The sequence below is a fragment of the Mesoplodon mirus genome, assembly GCF_964341445.2.
Source record: "Mesoplodon mirus genome assembly, chromosome: 1".
Taxonomy (NCBI): domain Eukaryota; kingdom Metazoa; phylum Chordata; class Mammalia; order Artiodactyla; family Ziphiidae; genus Mesoplodon; species Mesoplodon mirus.
In genome coordinates this window covers 27,819,709-27,847,178 of record NC_138976.1, presented here as the reverse complement: position 1 = coordinate 27,847,178, position 27,470 = coordinate 27,819,709, and the positions used below count along the sequence as shown (strand labels likewise).

At 40.6% G+C, this 27,470-nt stretch overlaps 1 protein-coding gene across 5 annotated transcripts; it reads left to right on the top strand.

Annotated features, from left to right (window-relative positions):
- LOC309807662 (acyl-coenzyme A amino acid N-acyltransferase 2-like) lies at window positions 1-27,385 on the top strand. 5 transcript variants are annotated; one of them, XM_082627504.1, is made up of 5 exons: window positions 27-75; window positions 16,925-17,024; window positions 21,662-22,161; window positions 22,393-22,595; window positions 24,854-27,383. In XM_082627504.1, the coding sequence occupies exons 3-5, from the start codon at window positions 21,699-21,701 to the stop codon at window positions 25,445-25,447; spliced, it is 1,260 nt and encodes a 419-aa protein (XP_082483630.1). In that variant the 5' UTR covers window positions 27-75; window positions 16,925-17,024; window positions 21,662-21,698; the 3' UTR covers window positions 25,448-27,383. The 5 variants fall into 5 exon arrangements, with proteins under 5 accessions (XP_082483628.1, XP_082483630.1, XP_082483627.1 ...); XM_082627502.1 differs by lacking the exon at window positions 16,925-17,024 and having other exon boundaries at window positions 1-75; XM_082627501.1 differs by lacking the exons at window positions 27-75; window positions 16,925-17,024 and adding an exon at window positions 11,345-12,824 and having other exon boundaries at window positions 24,854-27,382.
- Window positions 27,386-27,470: the final 85 nt, after the last annotated feature.

Sequence of the window (27,470 nt, the reverse complement as noted above, 5' to 3'; positions counted from 1 at the left end):
TACCCGTTGTGGCCGGGTATACCTTGAGTGAGGTGGCTTTATTCAGCTGAGGTAATCCCTGAAGAAGGCTGACAGGTAAGATTTATCTCCCAGCAGTACTTCCAGCAGCTGAATTGTAAATCCTTTATTACCATAGGAGGATCACAGCATCAGTGTGTCCACCACATTGGCTTTCTGAGTTGTTACTTGTGGGTTCCCCCTCTCTATTTCTGAAATTTCCCTCTCTGCCTCACCTGGAGATTGACCTTCTCAAAGCCATCCCTCTTCTAGTGGGGCTGTCTCTTTCTGAGAGTAAATATTCATAATTTGTTAGATTTATATGTCTTTTAGGTCACTGAAAGTGTGTTTGTTTGTTTTTGTTGTTTCCCATTTGTAATTTACTGATTTTCAGGAGAAGGGAAGATTTAGAACTAAGCAGCCACCATATTCTTATTGAAACTGAAAGTTAGGAAAATTCTTATAATTATCTTCGGGGGTTTTTTCAAGTCTTTGGGATTATTTGGATGTAGCTGGAAGAAGAAAGAGAAATCTAGGGTGATTCCTAGGTTTTGACTCAGGAAACTTGCCGGATGGACAACATTCATTGAGATAAAAAGTGTATATAAAAGAGAATGTCTCAGAAGGTGAAGAATTTGGTTTTGGATATGTTAAATTGGAGATACTTATCTTATGTTCAGGGGGAGATAGATTCTGGTCACAGGAGATATGCCTGAGTTGGAGATATCAATCTGAAGTGCCCAGCAGTTAAATAGGAAATCACCCAGGGAGAACATGCAGTATGAGGAGGGATGAGTGTCAAGGAGAGATTGCTGAGAAAACAATAAAATTTAATGGACAGGATAAGAAACAGGAACCTACAGAGAGGGCTAAGGAGGGCTAGTTGGAGAGGGTGAAGGCATGCCAGATATGAATCATTTCACAGAAACTAAAGAAAGAAAGTTATAAGAAGCTGGATATGACTACTGTACAGTGTAGGAAACCAAGTTCAAGAGGAAGTCTTCAAGAGGAAGACTAAAAAGCTTTCATGAGATTTGAAAATTAAAAAATTCTTGGTGAGCTATTTTATTGGGATAGGACAGAAAATAGAGTGCAGCTGTCTGAGTGAATTAGAAAACAGGAGGTAGAGATTATGTGTTGCAAAACTCCCAGGCAAAACAAACTGGCTCATGATTTGTGTTTTGTTTATGGTACATGTTTTGTTTTTGTTATTTAAGTTAATATTGTTGGCCCTGGAGGTATCTTGGAATGGTAACTGAATCACAAATTAATAAAGAAGAGATGGTGTGTTAATGTGTATAAGCTTGAGCTAAAAGCATCTGAAATTTAAAAAGCCTTTCTCACTATTGCAGAGATTGGCACTAGCCTTGAGGTACTGTTCAGAAGAAACCCAGATTCCCCAAAGTACACATATATTACCTCAAAGTCCTATCCCCTAGTTCTTGATATTTGACCCGAGTCTAAACATCAAGCTCTGTCATTAAAAAATTAACTAAATTGTATTTGTCATTTAGATTTCAATTTCACATGTATATAAATGACATTATATGAAAAATATTGATCCAAATTTTTTCTAATACTTTGAGAAATAACATACTTGTATGTTATTTCAAGTGATCCTTGCCATATTGTCCACTCTATATTTACTAGAGGCTTACGTTTTACTTCTAGAATCAAGAGTCAAAGTTATAATGCCAAGAAAAAAAAAATACCTCCTCTTAGCTTTCAGCAATGGTGGGGTTGTGTGTAAATAAAATCATATTGAGCAGATGCTCACTAAACATTTTTCCTTAAACCCCACAATGCAATATTTTAATTTTTGCTTTAAGGAATCTGATGCATTTTAAAGAAAACTGAAGAGAAAAATGGTCTTTTATATTTACCCATATTTTAATTTTTCTAGTTTTCTTTATTACTGCCTGAATATTTGAGTTTCTGTTTGCTAAGATTTTTCCTCTGCATGAAGAACTTCATTTAACAATTCTGCTGGCAATAAATTCTCAGTTACTTTCATCTGAAAGTGTCTTCATTCTTGAGTGATATTTTCACTAGATAAAGAATTCTGGGTTGACATTACTTTTAAAGATGTAACTCTACTGTCTTTGTCACCTTACTTCCGTTTCTGATTAGAAGTTAGCCATCAGAATGTTGTTCATCCACATGTAATGTGTCATTTTTCTCTGACTGCTTTCAAAATTTTCTGTTTATCTATGTTTTGGTAGTTAGAATATGATCTTCCTAGGTGTGATTTTCTCTGAACCTGTCTTGCTTGGGGTTCACTTCTTGAGATCTATGAATTAGATCTGTCCCCAAATATTGGGGAATTTCAGATATTATTTTTTCAAATAATTTCTCTGCTTTATTCTCTTTTCTCCTTCTAGGAATGTGAACACTTGCACTTTAAACTTTTCTCTGGATATTTCCCAGAAATCCCTAATAATGCAAATGGTATTATTTCATTGTTTTTTATGGCTGAGTAATATTCCAGTGTGTGTGTGTGTGTGTGTGTGTGTGTGTGTATTTTATACTAAGTTTATATATATACACACACACATATATATATATTATATCTTTATCCATTCATCTGTTGATGGACATTTAGTTTGCTTCCATGTCTTGGCTATTGTAAATAGTGCTGCAATGAACATAGGGGTACATATATCTTTTTGAATTATGTTTTTTCTCTGGATATATGCCCAAGAGTGGGATTGCAGGATCATATGGTAGCTCCATTTTTAGTTTTTTAAGGAACCTCATTACTGTTCTCCATTGTAGCTGTACCAATTTACATTCCCACCAACAGTGTAGGAAGGTTCCTTTTTCTCCACATCCTCTCCAGCATTTATTATTTGTAGACTTTTTGATGCTGGCCATTCTGGCTGGTGTGAGGTGGTGCCTCATTGTAGTTTTGATTTGCATTTCTATAATAACTAGCGATGTTGAGCATCTTTTCATGTGCCTTTTGGCCATCTGTATGTCTTCTTTGGAGTAATGTCTTTAGAAAGCCCTGAAATAAACCCATGCACATATGGTCAATTAATCTATGACAAAGGAGACAAGAATATACAATGGAGAAATGACAGCCTCTTCAATAAGTTGTGCTGGGAAAACTGGACAGCTACATGTAAAACCTACACCATACAAAAAACTCAAAATGAATTAAAGACCTAAATGTAAGACCAGATACTGTAACACTCCTAGAGGAAAACATAGGCAGAATATCCTTTGACATAAATTGCAGCAATATCTTTTTCAATCTGTCTCCTAGGATAATGGAAATAAAAACAAAAATAAACAAATAGGACCTAATTAAAAGCTTTTGCCCAGCAAAGGAAATCATAAACAAAACAAAGACAGCCTACAGAATGGGAGAAAATATTTGCAAACAATGTGACCAACAAGGGATTAGTCTCCAAAATATATAAACAGCTCATACAGCTCAATATCAAAAAAACAAACAACCCAATCAAAAAATGGGCAGAAGATCCATGTGTCTGTTTTTTGTGCCCGTACCATACTGTTTTGATTATTATAGCCTTGCAGTATAGTCCGAAGTCAGGAAGCATGATAACTCCAGCTTTGTTCTTCTTTCTCCAAACTGTTTTGGCTATTTGGAGTCTTTTGTGGTTCCATACAAATTTTAGAATTATTTTTTCTAGATGTGAAAAATGTCACTAGTATTTTGATAGGGATTGCGTTGAACCTGTAGATTGCTTTGGATAGTATGGACATTTGAACAATAATAATTCTTTCCATGAACATTGAATATCTTTCCATTTATTTGTATAAATGTTCAATTTCTTTCATCAATGTCTTATAGTTTTCAGAGTGGAGGTCTTTCACCTCTTTGGCTAAATTTATTCCTGGGTATCTTATTATTTTTGATGTAATCAAAAATGGGATTGTTTTCTTGATATTACCTTCTTTATAGTTCACTATTAATGTATAGAAATGCAAAAGATTTCTGTATATTAATTTTGTATACTGCAACTTTACTGAATTCATCTATTCTAATAGTTTTTTGGTGGAATCTTTAGGGTTTTCTATATATAGCATCATGTTGTCTGCAAATAAATAGTGATAGTTTTACTTTTTCCCTTACAATCTGGATGACTTTTGTTTCTTTTTCTTGTTTGATTGCTGTCACTAGGCCTTCCAATACTATGTTAAATAAAGTGGCAAGAGTGGGCATACTTATCTTATTCTTGATCTTAGAGGAAAAGCTTTAACTTTTATTAACTGTGGGTTTGTCATGAATGACTTTTATTATGTTGAGGTATGTTTCCTGTACACCAACTTTGTTGAGAGTTTTTATCATGTATGGATGCTGAATTTTGTCAAATGCTTTTTCTGCATCTATAGAGAAGATAATGTGATTTTTATCCTTCATTTTTTTTAACGTGGTGTATCACATTGACTTGTAGAATTTGAACCATCCTTGCATCCCTGTAACAAATCCCACTTGATCATAGTATTTAATCCTTTTAAAGTATTGTTGAGGGGCTTCCCCGGTGGCGCAGTGGTTGAGAGTCCGCCTGCCGATGCAGGGGACGTGGGTTCGTGCCCCGGTCTGGGAGGATCCCACATGCCGCGGAGTGGCTGGGCCCGTGAGCCATGGCCGCTGGGCCTGTGCGTCCGGAGCCTGTGCTCCGCAATGGGAGAGGCCACAACAGTAAGAGGCCCGCATACCCCCCCCCCAAAAAAATAAATAAATAAAGTATTGTTGAATTCAGTTTGCTAATATTTTGTTGAGGATTTTTGCATCTATGTTCAGGGATATTGGCCTGTAATTTTTTTTTTTTTTGGTAGTGTCTTTGTCTGGTTTTGGTATCAAGGCAATGCTGGCCTTGTAGAATGAGTTTGGAAGTGTTCCCTCCTCTTCAATTTTTTGGGAATAGTTTGAGAAGAGAAGGTATTAAGTCTTCTTTAAATGTTTCATAGAATTCCCTTGTGAAGCTGTCTAGTCTTAAATTTAAAAAAAATTTGTTTGTTGGGAGGTTTTTTTAAAATTTTTATTGGAGTATAGTTGATATACAATGTTGTGTTAGTTTCAGGTGTACAGCAAAGTGAATCAATTATACACATACATATATCCACGCTTTTGTCGATTCTTTTCCCATATAGGCCTATTGGGAGTTTTTAAATTACTGATTCAATTTCACTACTGTAGTCAGTATGTTCAGATTTTCTATTTCTCCCTAATTCAGACTTGGAAGATTGCATGTTTCTAGGAATTCATTTGTTTCCTCTAGGTTGTCCAATTCATTGCTGTATAACTGTTTATAATATTCTCTTATGATTATATTTTTGTGATAATCAGTTGTAACTTCTCCTCTTTCATTTGTAATTTTATTTATTGGGTGCTCTCTTTTTTTTATGAGTCTGGCTAAGTTTATCCATTTTGTTTATCCTTTCAAAAAACTAGCTCTTATTTTCATTGATCTTCTCTATTGTTTGTTTTTATCTCTATTTTATTTAGTTCTGCTCTGATAGTTATTATTTCCTTCCTTCTGCTAACTTTGGGCTTTCTTTGTTCTTTTTTTTATTCCTCTAGGTAGAAAGTTAGGTTTATTTGAGATTTTTCTTATTTCCTGAGGTAGGCCTGTATTGTTCTTAATTTACCTTTTAGAACTGCTTTTTGCTATGTTCCATAGATTTTGAAACATCATGTTTCTATTTGCATTTGTCTCAAGGTATTTTTTGATTTCCTCTTTGATTTCTTCATGGACCCATTGATTTTTAGTAGCATGTTGTTTAGTCTCCATGTGTTTGTGTTTTTTCCAGTTTTCTTCCTGTAATTGATATGTAGTTTCATACCATTGTGGTCAGAAAAAAGTGCTTGATATGATTTCAATCTTCTTAAATTTATTTATTTATTTATTATTTTTGACTACGTTGGGTCTTAGTTGCGGCACACGGGATCTTTGTTGAGGCATGCAGGATCTTTCATTGCAGCGTGTGGGCTTCTCTCTAGTTGCAGTGTGTGGGTTTTCTCTTCTCTATTTGTGGCACGCAGGCTCCAGGGCACATGGGCTCTGTAGTTGTGGCACATGGGCTCCAGAGCACGTGGGCTCTGTAATTTGTGGCATGCAGGCTCTCTAGTTGAGGCATGCAAGCTCAATAGTTGTGTTGTGCTGGTTTCATTGCCGTATGGCATGTGGGATCTTAGTTCCCTGACCAGGGATCAAACCCACATCCCTGCATTGTGAGGCGGATTCTTTACCACTGGACCACCAGGGAAATCCTAATCTTTTTAAATGTATTGAGACTTATTTTGCTGCCTAGCACGTGATCTAGCCTAGAGAATGTGCACTTGAAAAGAATGTGTACTCTGCTGTTTTGGGATGGAATGTTTTGTAGATATCTGTTGAATCCATCTGGTCTAATGTGTCATTTAAGACCACTGTTTCCCTTCTGTCTGGATGATCTATCCATTGATGTAAGTGGGGTATTAAAGTCCCCTACTATTATTGTATTATTGTCAGTTTCTCCCTTTATGTCTGTTAATATTTGCTTTATATATTTAGGTGCTCCTATCTTAGATGCATCTATGTTTATGAATGTTATATCCTCTTCTTGGATTGACCCTTTTATCATTATATAACGGCCTTTTTTGTCTTTTGTTATATACTTTATTTTAAAGTCTGTTTTGTCTGATAGGAGTATTGCTACCGGAGATTTCTTTTCGTTTTCATTTGCATGGAGTATTTTTTTCCCCTCCTTTAACTTTCAGTCTGTGTGTGTCTTCATTTCTGAAGTGAGTCTCTTGTAGACAGCATATAAATGGGTTTTATTTTTTTAATCCATTTAGCTACCTTATGTCTTTTGATTGGGGCATTTAGTCCATTTACATTTAAAGTGATTTTTGATAGGTATGTACTTATCGTCGTTTTGTTACTTGTTTTATGGTTGTATTTGTAGTTCATTACTCTTCTCCTTTTAGTCTCTTCCCTTGTGGTTTGATTTTCTTTAGTGTTTTGTTTGTGTTTCTTTTTGTTTGTTTGTTTTTGTATCTATTACAGGTTTTTGTTGTGTGGTTACCATGAGACATGTGTGTGTGTGTATATTAAACTGATAGTCATTAAGTTCAAACACATTCTAAAATCTCTATATTTTTACTCCCCCACACCATGTTTTATGTTTTTGATATCATATTTTACATATTTATATGAATCCCTTAATTGCTTCTTTTAGTTATAGTTGATTTTACAATTTTGTCTTCTAACCTTTGTCCTAGATTTTTAAAGTGGTTGATCTGATGTCTTTATTATATATTTACCTTTACCAGTGAGATTTTTTCCTTCATATATTTTCTTATTTCTTGTTATGGCTTCCCCCCCCACCCCACTTAAGGAAGACCCTTTAACCTTGCTTTTAAGGCTGGTTTAGTGGTGATGAACTCTTTTAGTTTTTGCTTGTCTGGAAAACTCTCTCTCTCCTTCAATTCTGAATGATAACCTTGCCAGGTAGAATATCCTTGGTTTTATGTTTTTTCCTTTCAGCACTTTAAATATATCAGCCACTCCTTTCTGGCCAGCATAGTTTCTGCTGAAAAGTCAGCTGACAGCCTTATGGGGATTCCCTTAGTATGTGGCCCTTTGTTTTTCTCTTGCTGCCTTTGGAATTCTACCTTTATCATTAATTTTTGCCATTTTGATTGTGATATGCCTTGATGTGGGTCTCTTTGGGCTCATCTTGTTTGGGACTTTCTGTAATCTTGGAACTTGATACCTGTTTCCTTCTTCAAGTTATGAAAGTTTTTAGCCAATATTTCATAAAATACATTTTCTACCCTTTGTTTCTTCTTTTTCTGGGATCTCTATAATGCAAACATTAGCATGTTTGATGTTGTCCCAGAGGTCCCTTAATGTATCCTCATTAAAAACATTTTTTCTTTTTTCTTTTCTGATTGGGTGATTTCCATTATTCTGTCTTCCAGGTCACTTATGCATTCTTCTGTAACACCTAATCTGCTGTTAATTTCCTCTAGCATATTTTTCATTTCATTTATTGTATTCTTCAGTTCTGGTTGGCTCTTTATAATATTTCCTAGTTCTTTGTTGAAGTTCTCATTGTGTTCTTCTTTTCTCGAGTTTGGTGAGCATTTTTATGACTATTGTTTTGATTTATCAGGTAAATTAATTTCCTCTGTTTCATTAGGATTTTCTTTCCCCCCCTGGGTTTTATTGTGTTCTTTGGTTTGGAACATATTCTGTTTTCTCATTTTGTTTGAATTTCTCTATTTGCTCTATGAAATTAGGTGAAACAGATACCTCTCTTGGTCTTGAAGGTGTATTCTTGTGTGAGAGCATCTCTATGCAGTCTGTATGTGCCCAGTGACTTTGGTGGGAGAGCTTGATCTGAAGCAAACACGGGCCAGAGCTTTTTCTGGGGCACACTGAATCCATCACCTTGGTGGGGGTGGGCTGGAGCCTGGGGGATGGGGGGTAGAGCAGGAGCCTGGCATGGGCCAGGGCTTCTCCTGAGTTGCACTCGTGGCTGCCACCTTGGCCAGGGTGGACTGGAGCCAGGGGGCAGCTAGAACTAGAGCCCAGTGCAAGCTGCAGCATCTCCTGGGGTGTGCTGGTGGCCATCACCTCGACGGGGGGCAGGACAGGAATTGGAGGGGCTGGAGCTGGAGACTGGTGTGGGCTGGGGTGTGTGCTGGGGCTGGCGTGGCAGGCCAGCCAGAGCACCAGGCACTTTTCAATCTGCTGCTTCTGTGCTGGGATTGGGAGCAAGCAAGTCTGTGTACATGCCCTTTAAATCAGTCTTGGTTTCCTACAGCCCTTCAAAAAGCCTCAGTGGTTTTCAAAACCAGACAAGGAGGATTGCTGTCTCAGTGCTAGACCCCAGTGTGGGGCTTGAACCCCTTGCTCCTAAGGGAGGATTCCCAAGTTTGTGGTTTCCCCATCCTCTTCTGAGTTGCCCACTGGTGATATGGGTCCTGAGTAGATTGCTTCTCTTCTCCTACCAGTCTCAGTGTGGTTGTTGTCTTTATATGCTCAGTTGTAGAAGGGCTATTCTCCTAGTCTTCAGGTCATTTTTGGAGAGAGTTGTTCTACATGTAGTTGTAGTTTTGTAGGTGAGCTAGGGTTTTCCTATGCCACCACTGATCCTGCCTTCTCTTTAATTTTCTGTGACAGAATCAGGCTTCCTTTCAAACACCTGTTTCCAATGATGATGGAAGGGAAAGAAAACATAAACCAGCTCATTAAAGGTATCTTAATCTTTTCTTGTTTCATACAGCCCATGTTCAGGTAAATAATTAATTTGAAGTTCAGATATTAGCAGAAATGTTTCTATTTCCTTCAAAGATATCCTCTACCCTCTTTTCTAAATCTGGGTGCAAGAGGGCTTGTATAATCTCAGGGCAAGGGTGTGTGGCAGGAACACTAGATCAAATAACTATTCTTGGCCAGCTTCTCTAACCTGGTGGAAGTGTAACTCATCTGGTCTCCAGGCATTGACCTTTTGTGTGTATGCATTCGCAGCTCATGGTTGTTCTCTCAGAACGCTCAAGGCCAGGTGGCAAGCTCACTCTCACCCTCTGGGTCAGGTGGTGAAACCACTCAAATCCCCTGGGTTTGCCCCGCTTGTCCTTCATTGTCCTTCAAAATTCCCCGAGTGTCAGCTGTGTCCTTTATAGATCCCCGGTAGAGCTACATACCCCATACCCCGTGCTAAAGAGTCACCTCACACATTGTCATAATGGTCCCCAGGGAGGTTTGATGGCCTTCAACTCTCAGCTGCCTTCCATGCCCATACTTGTGAGAATATGGGAACTTCCTGAACCCTTTCACACAACAGGAGTGCAAAGAGAAACTTATGTGTGCTGTCTTTGCATCTCTCTCTGCGTAAACACACAATATCCTGTTTTACTCTACTTTCCAGAACTCCAAATAGGAAGCAGGACAGAATCTTCCTCTGGGGTTTCCAGTTTCTTGTAATTCATTCCCACTTTTGGTCAAGGCCTAGACCTTTTTTCTAGGCAGGGATGCCTTCTCCCCTAGCACAACGGGTCCAGGGTCTAGCCTTAGTGTAATAAAGCTTCAGAGGAAGAATAAAACAATTACTGAGAATATAAACACATTGGGAGGTATTAATAAAGATTTTTCCTTGTAAGTAATAAGTCAGGGTGTACACAGATACGACTAAACTTATGCAGATGCTACTTAATGGCTGAAATATTTTGGAATATTGATCTATGTTAGCCTTCTCATGTTACAGCTAAGTAATAGAGTCTTGGAGAAATTTTTACAATGAATTAACGGCAGTGCTGGGATCAGAACCTGGGGATGTAGCCCTAAATTTTCTCTGTTACACTACGTTGAGATTTTTTTCCCATAGGCTGCTAAATTCTAAGGAAATCTGAAATACATTTTGCTGTATTCACTAGCACTGTTTTTGTCTCTGGAGAGCTAGAAACACTTCCATTTCTATATTTACTCCTATTTAGGGAGTACATTTTTTTAGGTTCTAATGCTGATTAGAAATGTTGTTAGGTCTGTCACCAAAAGGGAGTCACAGTTTTCCACTGATTGTGCTGCAGCTCTGTAGAAGCTCAACGAAATCCCTTAAGTACACCTGGTGACTTTCACCACCAGAATAGTCTTCATTCCATAGTCACTTATTTTTGCTGCTTTTCTTTCCTCTCCTTCTAAGGAAACCAGAATATATCATCCCCAAATAGGCCTCTTTGCCATAAGAATACTAGCACTTTAGAAAAACAGCAGCTGCAAGAGAGCCCCTCTGACCCTCCCCCTGTTCTTCCTGAAAGCAGGAGATAAAACTCCCAGATGGAAGGTGTCCTCCCTACACCAGAAGGAAAGAAACATTCTTATCATCAAGGACAAGAAGTTGAGACTGAGATAATTCTATACAAATAGACCTTGTTAAAAACAATTCTTATCTTCCTTTAGGCTCCCCACATAGTATAATTACTTTTCCACAATTGCCTCTCTTTGTTTAATCTAATATAAAACAGGTAGGTTTTGCCATTGCTTTGGGTCTTCATTCCTTGTGAGGGCTGCTGTGTCAACATAAAACTTACACTAAATAAATGTGTATGCTTTTCTCCTGTTAATCTGCCTTATGTCAGTTGAATTCTACCCTAAAATTATATATTGATATAATCGTAGAGACAGAGACAGAGAGGGAGAGAGAGAGAAAGAGAGACAGAGACAGAGGGACAGATATTTTAAGGATTTGACTCATGCAATTGAGGGGACTGGAAATCTGCAGAGTGGGCCAGCAGGCTGGAGACCCAGGGAAGAGTTGATGTTACAGTCCTGGGTCTGAAGGCAGGCTGGAGGTAGATTCCTTCTTCCTCAGAGGACTTCAGTCTTTCCTGCATGGTTCACACCTGCTATCGACAACTGCTAATGCCTCCCTTGTACATGGTTAGCACCTTACTGCCCAGTGCTCCCACCAATGTCCCCACTCTTAATTTGCTACATCCTTTGAGGGTCCATGGAGTGCCAGGTCCCTGGTGTCTTCTGTTCTAGGCAGCAGAGTGAAGAAAGTCTGACTCTGTGCCAGTTTAGCATGCATCTCACTTTATTACCTGGGTGCTGGAGCACCCTTTCCTGTGCTTCTCTTAGAGTCTTACTAAAAACAACACTATTTCTGCTGCGTTCCTCCCCAGCCCACCTCCCATCCTTGGATCAAGTCCTGGGAATTAGTCACTAAGCTGGGAGCCTTGCTAGCCTGCCAAGGTACCTCTCATCCTGTGTAAGAGCTGTGTGCTAAAACAGCCTCCTCTTCTCCCAGACATTCCAATCTGCCCATGACTTCCAATATTGGCCCCTTCTCCTCAAGGCTTATATTTCACTTTTAATACATTTTATTGTACCATTCCCATTTCACAAGTTAGAAAGCTGAAGCCCAAAGAAAGGTAAGTAATTTGCCTGAGGTCAGTCACAATGACAGATGTAAAGGAATCAGGGTTCCAATCTAAGTCTTTCTGATTCCAGAGGCCAGCTACACCTCACTGGCTGCAAGAGATGCAAAAATTAAAAGACATGGTACCTTCCCTCAAGGAGTTCACAACCTGGACGCACAGTCTGCAATTTGTAGCTTGGATCACTTGTAAATTTTGACAATGGACATTGACTGATGGGATTAACAATAGGACAGATTTCAGGGGTTCTGGTCCTGAGGAGGCATTTTTGCATGGGGAGGGCTTTTGCTGTCCTTTCGAAGAGTGGTTTGCAAAACTGGGCTATGCTTTAGAATCTGCTGTTAAAAGTACAGATCCCAGAAACTTAGCCCAAACCTATCAAGTCAGAATCTCCAGCTGAGGGGCCTGGGAATCTTTATTTAACAGACTTGTCAGATGAGTCTGAAACCCAGGCCACTCTGAAGATGGATATTTGGGACTCATCTTAGAAACCACTAAAAAGGCAGCTGCCTAAGAGACCACTGACTTAGAGGAGGAGATAGAGAAGGAATTGAAGCAAAGGAGAAGAGAGCCAGGAGTTGAGAGGAGGAGTCCAGGCCAGGGAAGAGGTGTAGAAACCAGACCTATGTGAGGAAATAAAAGATTCCTTTATGAAACACCTGGATTGAAAGGCACACCGGCTAAACCGAGCCTCTGCCCAGACACGGTGGCAGCACGTGCTCGTAGCCCTGTCCCTGGGAACTTAAAAAAAAAAAAAAAGAAAAAGGAGCAGCTGGTGGTTTCTATGGAGACAATTTCAACTTTGAACAGTAGGCTGGGGTATTTTGAACGATATAAATTGGCAAGCAGTAGGCAAGTGTCCAGTGCTTCTAGCCAGCTCAGTAAGCCATCGCGCTCCAGACTGTTTCCTGCAGCTGAATTCAGGGTGAGTCAGGGCTGTCATGGCCAAGTAGAAAAGGTCTGCTTTCTGATTTCAGCAGCAGGGAACCGGAGAAAGCTGCTTTGTCTTTCTGTGTGTGTTTCGCTCACCTCAGTGGGTAGCACAGTTCTCTGAAGAACCAGAAATTACTATCCCAGGTAGTTTATTGTTCAAACACTGATTTATGTCAGATGCATAAACCTAACCAGAAGGCTGTTTAGAGGCTATTTTGGAGGTGAAATGCACACTTGGCTGCAAAAGTCAGGGTCCAGCCTAATGTGACTAATGGAGAGATTTTTTTTTTTTTAATATACATTTTATTTATTTATTTATTTATTTATTTATTTTTGGCTGCATTGGGTCTTCGTTGCTGCGCATGGGCTTTCACTAGTTGCAGTGAGCAGGGGCTACTCTTCATTGCGGTGCGCGGGCTTCTCATTGCAGTGGCTTCTCTTGTTGTGGAGCACTGGCTCTAGGTGCGTGGGCTCAGTACTGGCTTACGGGCTCTAGAGCGCAGGCTCAGTAGTTGTGGTGCACGGGCTTAGTTGCTCCATGGCATGTGGGATCTTCCCGGACCAGGGCTCGAATCCGTGTCCCCTGCGTTGGCAGGCGGATTCTTAACCACTGCGCCACCAGGGAAGTCCCTGGAGAGATGTTTCTTGACTCAAAGAATTTCTCTCTGGGATTTATTGGGAGGAGGAAGTGCTGTGATGAAGGAAGAAAAGCAACAGGATTCTAAAGGAAATGGAATTTTTGTTTCTTGATTGGTAATGGTAATTTTAACTTCCATGGGACCTTGCGCTCTCTTTTATTCTTTGTTTCCTGCCTTCTGATGTGTTGATGTCCCCGCCAGTTCTTGACTGCCCTTCCTCTAACAGGTCAAGGTCTCCCAGGCTTGATCCCCGTCCTTCCCCCTGGGACTCTGGGGGGTCTGAAACCTGCTCAGCAATGTGGCTATCAGCTTTCAGACCCTATCAGGTTGCTTCCATTTTGCTGAGGGCTCCCTCTCCAACCACCAGGAGGCTATGCCTGTGAGAGGCAGCTGAGTTCTTGTTTCTTGCCCTCTGGCTGCTTTCTATCTTTGGTTTCGTTGACAGTCTGCAGTGTACATTAACTGTTTCATTGACAGTCCTGCCTTCTGCTGCAAAGAAGTGAGGAACCCTGGAAATTGTATCCCATTGGATTTTGAGGAATTTTCCATCTTCAGAAGTAGCCTATAAATATTCAACTGGGCTTCTGTTCTATCTTCACACTCTCTCTGAGATATGTCACTCAACTTTTTTTTTTTTGCTTTTTTATCTATCATTTATTCTTTCACTTAATTCCTCAAACATTTACTGAACGATCACTATGTGCTGGCACTATTCTAGGAACTGAGAAGTAGAGTGTTGAACAAGGTATAATTCTTGCCCGTGAGGAATACTTTACAATCCAGAGTAGTGCTGTCCAGTAGGATATTCTGTGGTGATGGGAATATTCTATAGCTACATGGTCCAATACAGCAGCCACTAGTAACATGTGGCTACTGAGCAATTAAAATGTGGTTAGCGTGAATGAGAAGCTAAATTTTAAATGTCAGTTTCATGCATTTTTAAGTGAATTGAAATTTAAGTAGCTGTACCTGGCTAGTGGGTACTATATTGGATAGAGCAGAAAAGGGAGAGACAGATAAAGAAGCAGATTTTGACAATATCCTATGCTAGGTTTGTAATGAGATGGTTGCTTAGACTAGTAAATAGATCGCGGGGTGGTGGTGAAAGACTTTGATTGAATTAGATGATAAAGGGTGTCAAACACAAAGGGAAGTCCAAGTCCAAGACTGACAGGTTCAGCTGGAAAAGAAATAAGGAGCCCCTTTTAGATTCAGACAGTTTATTACTTATATAGGCAGTGAAGGCAAGAGGTGCCAAGGGTGCAGCTCTCTGGGTCCTTGTCTCACCCACCGAAAGAATGGCACTGAAGCAAAAGGAACCAGACGTTTTCAACAGAGTTGTGAGATATTCAGTGGCTGAGGAGCTGATCCTAGACTGCAGCTCAGTGGTCCTAGAGCCTGCAGCTCTGCCCTAAAAGGGTGTAAGTATGAGATGGAGAGTCCCATGCCTCTCTGGAACCAGGGAGGTGGATGGGAAAGCTGCCTCATGGCAGCCGCCCACAAGATAGGGAGAGACAGATGGGAAAACTGTCTTGTGAAGCCTCTTGTAAAGACTGCTTCTCATGCCATGCTCCTGGGAGGATCACAAGGCATTCCACCCAGATTTAGGTCATATGGTGGTTCAAGCTGTGCCTGTGGAAACATGGAAGATCTCCAGGGTGCTATGGTAGAGCCATTCCCTTGCAAAGAGTCTTAAGTGCTAGGACAAAAGATTTAGACTTTATCCTCAAATGAATCTGGCTGCCACTGGAAGTTTAAAGCACATGAGATAATTGATTATTTTTGAGTTTTATAAAGATCTGTCTGACAACATTGTTGAGATTAGACTGGGGAGCAAAAACGACTGTAAAGAGAGAGAAAGAATTGGGTAAAAGGATGAGAGTTTATGGGAATGGAGAGGAAAATCCACAATCATTTAATGAATACATGGGATGTGAAGGGCTCCTGTGCAGTGAAAGTGACAAAGACACATCAGACAGGATCCTGCCTTCAAGAAATTTACAGAGTAACAGGAGAGAGTACACACAGCATACATGACTCATTAATATTAGGTTCAAGAATTAGGTACTCTGAGTGACATGGTAGAGAGAGAGCCCAGAGGAGGGACAGCCCTCTTCAGCTGGGTGTCCCCGTACAGTGTAGGTGCTTCATTGATGATGATGACAATTGAGTGTTGAACAGGATAAGTTTTAAGTCTTCTTACAACTTATTTTGAACATCTGTGAGGGACGGGCCCTGGCAGGCAATAAGCCTTAACAACTAACAAAGATATTAATCCCTATAGCAGTATGTGGATTAGTTGGGATCCAATTAGAATAAGACAATAGAAATGGAACACAGGGAAAGCAGGAAAAAATCATAAAGATTCAGCATGGTGAGAGGTGACAAGGAGAAGGTTTGAGGGCAGGGTTAACTTGCCATATACCACTGGAAATATTAATGGCTGAGTCCTCACTCCCAATTCCCATCCCACATTCTTGTATTTTTATTTTACCTTGTTTTCCTTCTTCCTCCAGAGGGAGATCAGTTGATACTTATTGCTTCAGGAAAGAGAAAAACAAAAATCTTTTCCTGGCCTTTATGTTGCAAAAAGCCTAATAGATGATGTGAATTTCAGAAGTCACAAATGGGTGTATTTCGTTTGGTCCATGCCTTGGGTTGTTTTTTCCTTTGGTTGGTTGGTTGTTGTTGGGTAGTTTTGTGTGTGTGCATTTTTTTTTTTTAATAGAATACATTTGAATGCCTTAGATGGGCAGGTAGTCTTAGGTTCACTGCAGTCTTACATTTTGTTCATCTCTGTCCTGTATCTACAAATTTATATTACCTGCCTGGCCCCTATAGGTATCCGAATTTGGAACCACTGGTATCCATTGTAAAACAGGTTTAGAAGAATGCATAGTAACATATGAACAGGGTCTCCCAACCCCAAGTCTCTGAGCACTGCCACAGTCACAGGGAGCTTCCTTGAGCTCCCAGGAAAAGCAGGATGCTCTGAATTCTGTGATTATATCTCTGCCATCTGGAGGAACAAGGACTCAAAATAGAAATTACTCTGAATCTAGAAAAATAGAAAAAAAATTACATTTCATGCACATGTGGGTTTGTGGACTAAAGTTTACTCCTACTCTTCCATTACTACTCCTGCCACCCTGTACACCAGGGTATATATTTAACTAAAAGCTTCAGAGTTAGGGAAAGGGAAAGATGAAGTTAAGGTCAAAAAAGAAGTAGGAAAGAAAAACAAGAGGGGGAGGCTAGGAAAAGAATGAGGTCTCATATGTCTGCCCTCATTTGGGGAAGATAAATAAGGTTTATGTGTAGGGTCAGACGGTACTGGTTAAAATTCTTGCTTCATCATTAACAACATAGGCAAGCTTGGGTAAGTCATTTCACTAGCTGAGCTCAATTTCCTAATTTACAATGTAAGGATAATAATAATTTTTTGTTCCCACAGGTTTTTTGCAAGGGTCAAGAGAAATAATGGTCATAAAAGGGTCCTGAAAAGTGAAAAGGCTTTACTATGTGGATTCATATTACCCAGTGACTAGCCGTTAGTAAGTGCTCAATAGTTGTTTGCTGTTACAGAAAAAAGGGAAATGAGGGGAGAGCTGAATTCCAAAGGCCACTTAAAATTACCAGCCCCTTTACTTGTCAAATAATTGTGATATTTTATTTGTCTTTTCCATTTTCCTGGAGCCATTGCTGCATTTTTTAGTTGTTTGTTAAAGACCATGCCCAATGGAACAGGACAACTTGTATTACCAGCTGATGTAAATTCCACTGATAAGCAGCTTCACGGTAAAGACAGACTTTCTCAGTGTGTGGCCTCTTGTCAAATGACTCAGAAAATGGCAGTTCTCCATCACTAGTCTTCTGAGTCTTGTCCCTAATCCTTCAATTCCCTTCCTCCAATTTTAAATTTACCTTCAAATTTATCACTCCATTGGACCATCAGACATATTTGTAATGCTTACTGAAATATAAAAGAGTTTCATAATAAGTAACAAAATGAGAAAAATTCCCTAAAAATAATTCTGTATGAAAATTCTCTTCTTACACTATCCACACTTCACAATGTTTACAAATAATGACAAAGTGTCAGGGTGCAGCTGACTACAGTGTGTAAAAATTCATTTTTCGGAATGCCACTTCCCTTCCATATTACACCAATAGAGTTTGTTCACTCCTTTAACTCCGTCCATGGAGCGTAAGGGGAGTTTGGAGGAGGTAATTCAGGAAGGAGAGGCACACATCAGCCCACCATGCTCTTCCCCACATCGAGCTCGCCACTAGCCATCAACAGCCTCCCCTAATCTTGCATCCCAAACTGAGAATGGTCTCAGCCAATTGTACGTGGTCCTTTCACACACCACCCTATGGGGCTGAACAACATGTAAAGGAACAGCTCAGTCACTGTCTCCCTCCATCATTGCATGCACTAGCATCACATCACACTTGAAGTTCAAAAACTGTTTCTCTTCTTTCCAATTAAGAGCTCTTGTGGAAACCCTAGTGACATTTTGCAGAGCCTCAGAGCTCTTCAGAACCCCAGTTGAGAATCCCTGGTGTATAGGTATCAAATCTTCTTTCGTGTATGTGTGTGTGTGTGTGTGTGTGTACATGTGTATGTATGTATGTATTTATTTATTTATTTTTAGCTGCGTTGGGTCTTAGTTGCAGCACGTGGGATCTTTTGTTGCGGTGCTCAGGCTTCTCTCTAGTTGTGGTATGCGGGTTTTTCTCTTCTCTAGCTGTGGTGCGTAGGCTCTGTAGTTTGCAGCACGCGGGCTCTCTAGTTGAGGCTCCCGGGCTCAGAAGTTGTAGCTTGTGGGCTTAGTTGCCCCATGGCATGTGGGATCTTAGTTTCCCAACCAGGGATTGAACCCGTGTCCCCTGCATTGGAAGGTGGATTCTTTACCACTGGACCATCAGGGAAGTCCCCATGTGTATGTATTTAAATCCTGGATTTTTCTTGTTTCTTGAATATATAAGGGGGTGTTATATAAAGAACAGATGGTACAAGGCTTGAATAAGTCTGAGGTCTGATAGACTTACAATCAATTTCTGAAGAGGTAATCTGTCAAACTTTGCCTTGGATCCCTACCAAATCTTCATGAGGGCACACCCTATCTTGCCAGCCTGTGAAAAGTGACTTTGTTTAGCCCATGTTCCAAAGGCAGTGACTGTGGGATTGCTGATCATGTGGCTGCTTCCTAGTCTTTGGTCAGGAAACCTGAGACACCATTCACAAGCACACACTGGTGACTCATCAAGTGACCTCTCTCTCTCTTTCTCTCTTTGTTTCACGTGCTCTTGGGAGAACGCCTGCTTCTTATAGGAAGTTTCATTATAATCTAACCCCTTGCATATACCTTGGTGCAAATGGCAAAAATCTAGACATAGAATACTAATGACCATTATGGGGAATTTCTGAGAAGTCAGAATCAATAACTTAACACATTTAACAGGAGCTCCAGAAAAATTAGGAGACAAAACAGTAAGCATAGTCAGCTAAGTGCTGAGACCCCAAAATAAAATTCTAGCTCTAAGATAGATACCTTTCAAAGACTGAAGTCTTCTGAAACCTATCTTCTTCCATCTCTCTTTTCTCTGACACTTATTTACATAACACCAGACCTTCTAAATGACCTACCCTTTCTTTCTTCAGGGGTTTCTCAGAATAGGAGCAATCTAATTTCTCTTTGTCCCTGTATCTTTCTCTCTTTCCTCAAACTCCCATACTCTACTGCAAGACTGTCTTTCTGTGATTATCTGGATACAGCTTCTGAATTTTATGGATACAGCCACGTAAAAGGAGTCCAAGGCTAAGACTAGGCTGAGGCAGGAGGACACCTAGAGTGCAAAATTTCAGGACTTCAGGGGCTTGGTCATGCAAGTAAATTTTGCTACCTAGGTGCCTTCTTGCTTCACCTTTAGTCCGTACCTTGATAGAGTGACTGGTGACTCTGGGTCTCCATTCCAAATTGGCAAGGGGGGAACATCCCTGGCACATCTTGAATCAGGTATCCAGTCCTGATCCTGTCAGCAGCGGTCCCCGGGGTGGAGGTCACATGGTATAAACATAGCTGCTGAGTGTCCATCTCTGGGCTTTAGGGAGCAATTCTCAGATAAAGAGGGACCATGACTTGGGAATAGACTCTAATATTTTATATTACAAAAGCACTATATAAGTAAAGTATTTTAATTACATTTTTGGTGCTATTTTTTCCTGCCCCTGTTACGAATTTCATAACTCTGAAGCATGTACATTGTATAATTTACTATATGAGTATCAATAGGATTCCTAAAGTTTTAACACATAGTTGCTGCCCTTGAAGAATTTGCAGTCCACCTGGAAGAATAAGACCAGCTGCGGGATGCACGCAGGAATGCAGGAGAGTAGTTATGTTAATTAATTCAATTTGAAAATAAAATCTGTATTGAGTCAATAAATTATATAGAAGTTTTGAGAAGGAAGAAGAATTTGTGGAATAGGGCACGCAAGTACCCCTTCTTAATGATCTCTTTTTGGGAAGAAGGAAACAGAAGATACAGAGAGTTATAGGAAGGACCAGATCAGAAAATACCAAGGGAGCACTGAAATGTCACATGGGACATGGGGTGTTCTTATTCATATTACAGGTCCCATTTCCCTGATACATATGAAAAACCCAGGAAGTTTGAATTGACGCCACCTTCTTCTGCCAAGAACTCTGCTGGTATTGAGGGAAAACATTCACAATCATTCTATTTGTTCCATATTATTCTATTGACCATGAGTTTTGAAATGGTCAGTAATGCTGGTTGTTGATGGGGGTCAGGTGGGAGGGCGTGCGTCCTTTGCAGAAAATCACTTTCTTAAAAGAAGCACAAAATGCATTTTTCCTTGACCCTCTCTTTCCTCCAAAGACCCCCTTTCAACAGTGAAGAACTGGGCATTAAAACCCCTCTTCTGCCCCTGCACTGCCAGAACCTGTTTATTTTCTCCAGAATATTTTCTGCTCACAAATCTAAACCCCAAAGCCTTCACTTTGCATTCCTCTGTAAAATAAAATCAAGGATCCCTTGGAGGATCAAGCTTTCTGAGAGGACACCTATTACTACCATTTGTGTGAAGATATTGTTGGAAAAATGATGTATACCTATGTCAAAGTTTCATATGAGAAATTTATTTTAGGAAAATATTGGAAAGGTCTCACTTTTTCCTTTCCCTTGAGAAACTGGTAACCCTTTCTATGAGGCTAATTAGAACAACACAACTGAGAGATTGCCTTTTTTCCTTTGGCTGTCATTCATTCAGTGTCTCTGATGCTAGTTCATATTTTCCCAGATCCTATTATTTTTATTTGTTCATGCCTCCTTTATCTATAAACAGGTTCAAATCCTTTGTGGAATGAGGTATAGAAGAAAGGAGGGAAAGTAAAGAAAGAAGGAATGTACAGGGGGAGGAAGGAGGGAGAGAGTACCCCAAATTTTGCTCCTAAAATGAGGAGAGTGTGAAATAGCTGATCAAATGTATATTTCATTCGCTTTGCTACAAACAATATTTTATATTTATCACTCCGTTGGAAAGCCACAAAAGCAGATCATGAAGTTTTGTTTTCCCTTAAAAAGAACAAATAATGGGAACTCTGAAAAGAGCTGGCAGTCCGTCTTACAATGGCAGGGAGGGATTGGAAACTAAAAAAAGAGAAAAGAAAGAAAGAAACAACAGCGTAACATGTTTCTTGTTTATGTAGGTGTGGGAGTTGAAAAGCAGCACTGATCCTTCCAATAAACCCTTAATCATGCATTACCCCCTCGGATCCTAACAAACACCAGTGAAATAGGTCACCTGGGAATGATCTCAACTGAAGATATGAAGCTCAACTTACTCAAAACCACAAAACTAAGATTTCCTACAGTGTTGTAATGGATAAGACAGGAGGCTGTAGTGTCAGACCTAGCTTGAGTTTCAGGTTCTACTATTAATTATTTACAAGACTTTGAGCATGTCACTTAACCTGTTTCCTCATATGTAAAATGAGAATAATGAGTACTGTCTGCACACCCTATTTTCCCTCCTCCAAATGTCCTGTGTATTTTGCACTAGAATCCAGAAATCTGCCTTGGCCAGACCTAATATAAGCCTTGTCTGGGCCTCTTCCTTGGAACTGAAGTCTCCAACTCAGAGTTTTCTCTCCCACTGCAGGTCAGGAAATACCACTTGGTCCCTTTGCCGGTTGCCAATGTTCCAGCTGACAGCCACCCCGGCAAGTGCCCTCGTGGATGAGCCCGTGCACATCCGAGTGACAGGCCTGCCCCCACTGCAGATGGTGACCCTCGTGGCATCTCTGAAGGATGAGAAGGGGAATCTGTACCAGTCCAGAGCCTTCTACAGGGCCAGCAAGGCTGGTGAGCTGGACCTGAAGCAGGATCCTGCCTTGGGGGGCCACTACGTGGGGGTCCACCCTATGGGCCTCTTCTGGTCTCTGAAGCCTGAGAAGGCTTTTGAGAGGCTGATTAAGAAAGATGTGATGAACAGCCCCTTTTGGGTCACTCTGGATCTATATGACTCCGTTAATTTACAAAAGTCAGGGGAGATTCAGCCCAGGGCCAGCCAGGTGGTGCAGCGTTGGTTCTCCAGCCCTGAGGTGCAGCGGGTGCAGGTCCAAGAAGGTCGTGTGCGAGGAGCCCTTTTCCTCCCTCCAGGTGAGACTAATCTTTCGTGATCTAGAAGACATGGTTCATGGAAATAAAAACAAAGAGCAACAAACTGTTGGAGAACTAGTATTTCCCACAATATTTTAAAAGTAATAAGCCGTTTCATTGTGTGTGTGAAGGTGGAATTCATTCTGCTGAGCCTGTACTTTTGCTGCTACCTACTTGACCCTCTTGTTACTCTTTCTGATCTCATTCTCTTCTCTTTTTTCTTGCTCTTAGGGGAAGGCCCTTTCCCAGGACTCATTGATTTGTTTGGGGGCATCGGGGGTCTAGTTGAATATCGGGCCAGTCTTCTGGCTACCCGTGGCTTTGCAGTGCTGGCTTTAGCATATTTTGCCTACGAAGACCTGCCCAAGCAGTTGCAGGAGGTGGACCTGGAATATTTTGAGGAAGCTGCCAACTTGCTACTAGCTCATCCCAAGGTATTAAAATACTTTTCATTTTACCTGGCAACATTATAGCCAAAAAAAAAAACCTCACAAATGTCCGTTCTGCCTATATTACCAGTCTGTTTAGACTTGGGCACAGCACGGTTGAGTTAAAATGCAGATAATAATACATACCGTGTAGGATTGTTGGGTTGATTAGGATCAGCTTAGTGCTTACTGGCACAAAGGAGACAATAAATGGTGGGTATATTATGATTCCCTTCATTTGCTAGTTCAAAAATGTTCAAATATCAGGTATTTCTTAGACTCTATGCTAAATACTTTATATGCACTATCTCATTTAATACTCATAACTACCGTACAAAGTTAGTACTTTTGACATGGTCCTCATTTTTCAGGTGAGAAGGCATACCCATCTCAGTTAAGTAAGAGGCCAACACCCCACGGCCAGTAAGTGACAGAGCCCTTGGGGCAATGTCTTTGCTCCAAACCATTAAGTCATCCTGACTCCCCAACTTACATCGTTCTCTCCTGGAGCCTTGACTCTTCTCAAGAAGAGATAGGAGATGTTTCCTATTGGAGCATCACCGGTATCCTCATCTTCAGTGTTATCGTCATCATAATCAAATATACGTGTGATTTTCCTAAGCATATTTGGCTCTGTTTAAAGGATTGCCTAGAAGGAATTAAATCCCAGGTAAAATGTTTTCAAGTTAATTTTTTTTTCACTTCAAATTTAACTATTTGTGACATTGTATGAGGAGAAAGGGCAATTGCCAAAATGCAATTTGTAGTTAGATTCCACAGAAGAGGTTCAATTCCCACCTCTGCCCCTTGATACTGTTGTAACCTTGAGCGAGACTTACACTTCCTGAATCCCCGTTTTCTTGTTGGAGGGCCGAGCATATAGTAAACGCTCAATGAATCCACCTTGGGCTTCCCTGGTGGCGCAGTGGTTGACAGTCCACTTGCCGATGCAGGGGACACGGGTTCGTGCCCCGGTCCGGGAAGATCCCACATGCCGCGGAGCGGCTAGGCCCGTGAGCCATGGCCGCTGAGCCTGCGCGTCCGGAGCCTGTGCTCCACAATGGGAGAGGCCACAACAGTGAGAGGCCCGCGGACCGCAAAAGTAAATAAATAAATAAATAAATAAATCCACCTTGTCACCTGTGCCCATCTGGTTTCTTCCCTCTTCCTTTCCCCACACTGTCAACCCATCCCAAAGTGTCTTAGGTTCTTTCTCAGTACATCACACCCTCTTCACCCTCCCTGCCGCTGTTTTAGTCCCTCATCATTGCTCAGCTGTGATGCTGCAATAGTGCATTAATCAATTTCCCGTCTCCAGGTATAGCCCTCCTCCCTCACTTCCCAATCCACTCCTCACGTGGATGGTTCCCAGATGTGGATGCACACTGGATTTCCTTGGGGATATTTTATAGTATCAGATTCTTGGGCCCACTCAGACCTACTGAAGTAGCTCTCAAAAAACTGGATCTCAGAAAGCTCAAATTTTAAAAGGTTTTTTTTTTTTTTTTCAGGTGATTCTGATGATAGAAAGGTGCTGGGGATACCACTGTGAGCAAAGTACACACACAGAGTCACTATGTATTTGCTATTGTTTGTCCAGAATGCCCTTCCTTTCCTCATTCGTCCCTCAGACTGTTTCCCTTCCCTCTGGTCCCTGGGCCCACCACAAAGTTAAGGACTCCCTCCTGTGACCTACTACTTTTCCTAGTGGACTGGGAACTGACATTCAGTTTTTTACAGAATCCAAGTCTTTCATCTTTACACTCCCAATCCTTCCAGGATTAGCCTTTGTTTTAACGAATATGCAAATCCTTTGTAGCTGTAAAATGCTGTTTAAATATGAATTACACTTACCTAATATTTGAAAGAAACCAGGACACCTCTTTTACTAGCTGGAGAGAAGAATTTGATTCTTCAGAAATCTTACCTGCCTCTGCTTTTGTGATGTCTAATGTTGCTGGTGTATTAGACCCTTTTTGCCTTTATAGAGCTCTGCTTTGGGTGAAGAGTTTTAATTTCTATTTTTTCACTTAATCTTCACAACTGTCCTACAAGGTGGGTAATATTATGACCCCCATAAGACAGTAAGGCTTAGGGAGGGTAAGTAGGTAGTATTCTCTCTCAGTCGCAAAGCTGGTAAACCTTAGTGCCAGGACTCCACCCCACATTTTCAGACTCTTCCCATCATACTAGCTTACTGGCCTGTAGCACAGCTCCTTCTCAGAGAATGTCCTGTAATGGGTTTCCTTTATTTTCTCCTTCAGATCCAAAAGCCAGGAATTGGAGTGATCTCTGTGAGCAAAGGTGCAGAGATCGGGCTGGCCATGGCCTGCCACCTGAAGGAGGTGGCAGCCACTGTCTGCATCAATGGGTCAAATGCCATCTTTGAATTTCCGCTCAGGTACCGGAATCTGGTTATAACACCCGTCCCCCCGCTTCCGGAGCGCATGGTGTTCAACGTCATGGGCGCTTTGAGCCTCCGTAACTACAAGGGGAACCCCCGAGATGCACTGAATCAACACAGTGTGCTTCCTGTTGAAAAGGCCCAGGGTCCGATCCTCTTCATTATAGGGGAGGGTGACGAATGCTTCAAAAGCAGAGAGTACGCTGAGCAAGCCCTGGACCAGCTGCAGAGGCACGGCAGAAGCAGCGGAAAGATGCTGCTCTACCCCGGGGCGGGCCACCTCATAGAGCCGCCCTATTTGCCCCTGTGCTATGCGTCCTGGAGCCGCGGCCTCTTCTGCCCCATGCTCTGGGGTGGGGACCCTGTGGGCCACGCGGCAGCCCAGGAGCACGCCTGGGGAGAGATCCAGAAATTCTTCAGGCAACACCTTGTTCAGAGCAGAAGCACACTCTAAGGGTGATGATAGGGGAGGGGAAACAAAAAAATTGTATAAGGCAGGGATGTGGGTGGGGAAGGGGACTCCTGATTTCTCTAGATTCACAGTTATCTTGAATCAACTGGAAGGAAATTGGACAAAGTCAAAGAATCAGGTGCATCTGAAATATTTCTAACAAAATTGTATGTGCTTTGAATTTTTGTAAATTGAATCTTGGTTTATATGCACCAGGTACGTTGCTATTTCAAAATTGTGATACCCTTGCAAATTGAATAACCTTTTGTACCCCGGTAAGGGAAACCTTGGATCCAGGTATTGCCAATCTAGATGAATGTCCTGGAACTTTGAAGTCACTTGTGAAATCATTTTCTGTTTAAACCATTGTGAGTTAAATTTGACATTTGATATGAAAAGTTCTGATGCCACCATCAAGGGTAATCCTTGCTAGAGATTTCCAGTAGATACGTTAATTCTTTTTTAGAATAGTGACACTTCTTTTTATTCCTAAAATATATTTCTTTTTTATAATTTTAATCAGGAGTGGGGCTAAATGCTCAAGTGCCTTTGGAGCATTTAGGGAAATTAAATGAGCTATATTTAAAGTGATTAGAAGAGAGCCGGGCACATAGCAATTTCTATATCAGAGTTAGCTATTATCATTTTCATGATGCTTTTCTCCTTTAACCAGTTAATGTGGTGAATTGCATTCATTAATGGACTAATTTTGCTTATTCATCTAATTCTACTAGGTCAGTTTCTCATATTGACTAGTTTGGGCTTTAAAATTTCTTTTGAAGCCAACCTAGTCATTTATATTTTCTCAGAATTTCACCCCTATTTTCTGGAACACATTTTTCTCTTATAATTTTTTACATATCCCCTGTTGTTTATTTGCATGCTTTCTCCTTTTCCTTTCAGTCTGACTTGCTAAATATTTGTCTATTTTATTAATCTTTTCTTAGAATAGCTTTTGGGTTGTTTATTGGTCAAATCTAATTTTTCCTGATTCATCAGCGTATGCTTCTTTGAAATAAGTTCATTCCTTCTGCCATATTTGTGTTTTCCTGGCTTTTTGATATGCAGTGTTCTCATTTTGTTAATGTCTAAATAGTTTGATTTACTTCCTCCCTCCCCCCACCCTTAAATCCAAGAGTAATTTTACCAAAGTACAAAGTATCATCCTGTAGATAACTTGCTGGTTATAAGGAACCTCACTTTGCAATGGAGAGGTCAGATTGTCTCCACCTGAACCCACTGATCAAACTTAGCATCTCTAAAAATGGTCAATTTGACATGTTGTGTTTCATGACAAGATGTAATGTGGAGTGCCCAGCACTACTTAGAACTATTTCTAACAACACTGTTCAACTTGAAGCTAATCAAGCCCTTAGTTCAAACTTCTTATTAATGTGGTAGTTAGTGAACAAGTTAAATGGTACTACAAGGAGACAAACATAGATTGTCCATCATTCTATGACCTGGTCTCTTCACAAGTTAATTACCAACTGACCTTGTCTCTTTTCACAAGTTAATTGCATGATAAAATTTGGAATTTTTCACTTTGTGGGATTTTGCTTTCCTTTTTACATTGGAGTGAGCTGGGGGATTGTTCAAAATTAAAAGGGACTTAAGAGGCATATCAACCAAATGCTATGTGTGGGCCTGGTTTGAACAAAGTAACTGTAAAAAGACATTTGGGGGATAATTAGAGAAATCTGAATATGACTGGATATTAAACGATACTATGAAATTGTTATCTTGTTAGGGGTCAAAATGGTATTGGGGTTATGTAAAAAAGTAACTTTTTAGAGATGCATACTGACATATTTAGAGGTGAAGCGTTGCAGTATCTGGGAATTGTTTTAAAATACTACAGGAATATGGCAAATGTGAAAAGTTATTATATCCAGATGATCGGTATAGTGAAGTTTGTTTTCTCTACTTTTATGTATGCTTGCAAAGTTTTCATAATAAAAAAGTAAGAGATATAATCGGTATATTTACTTTTCTGCCCCAACAGACAAGAACTTTAGCATGCATT

Excerpts from the sequence above, each read along its gene's own strand:
- LOC309807662 (XM_082627500.1), top strand. The coding sequence starts at position 13,563 with ATGGAATTTTTGTTTCTTGATTG. Across the intron at positions 13,586-21,661 it reads GAATTTTTGTTTCTTGATTG|GTCAGGAAATACCACTTGGT; the intron begins GTAATGGTAATT and ends CTCCCACTGCAG. Across the intron at positions 22,162-22,392 it reads AGCCCTTTTCCTCCCTCCAG|GGGAAGGCCCTTTCCCAGGA; the intron begins GTGAGACTAATC and ends TCTTGCTCTTAG.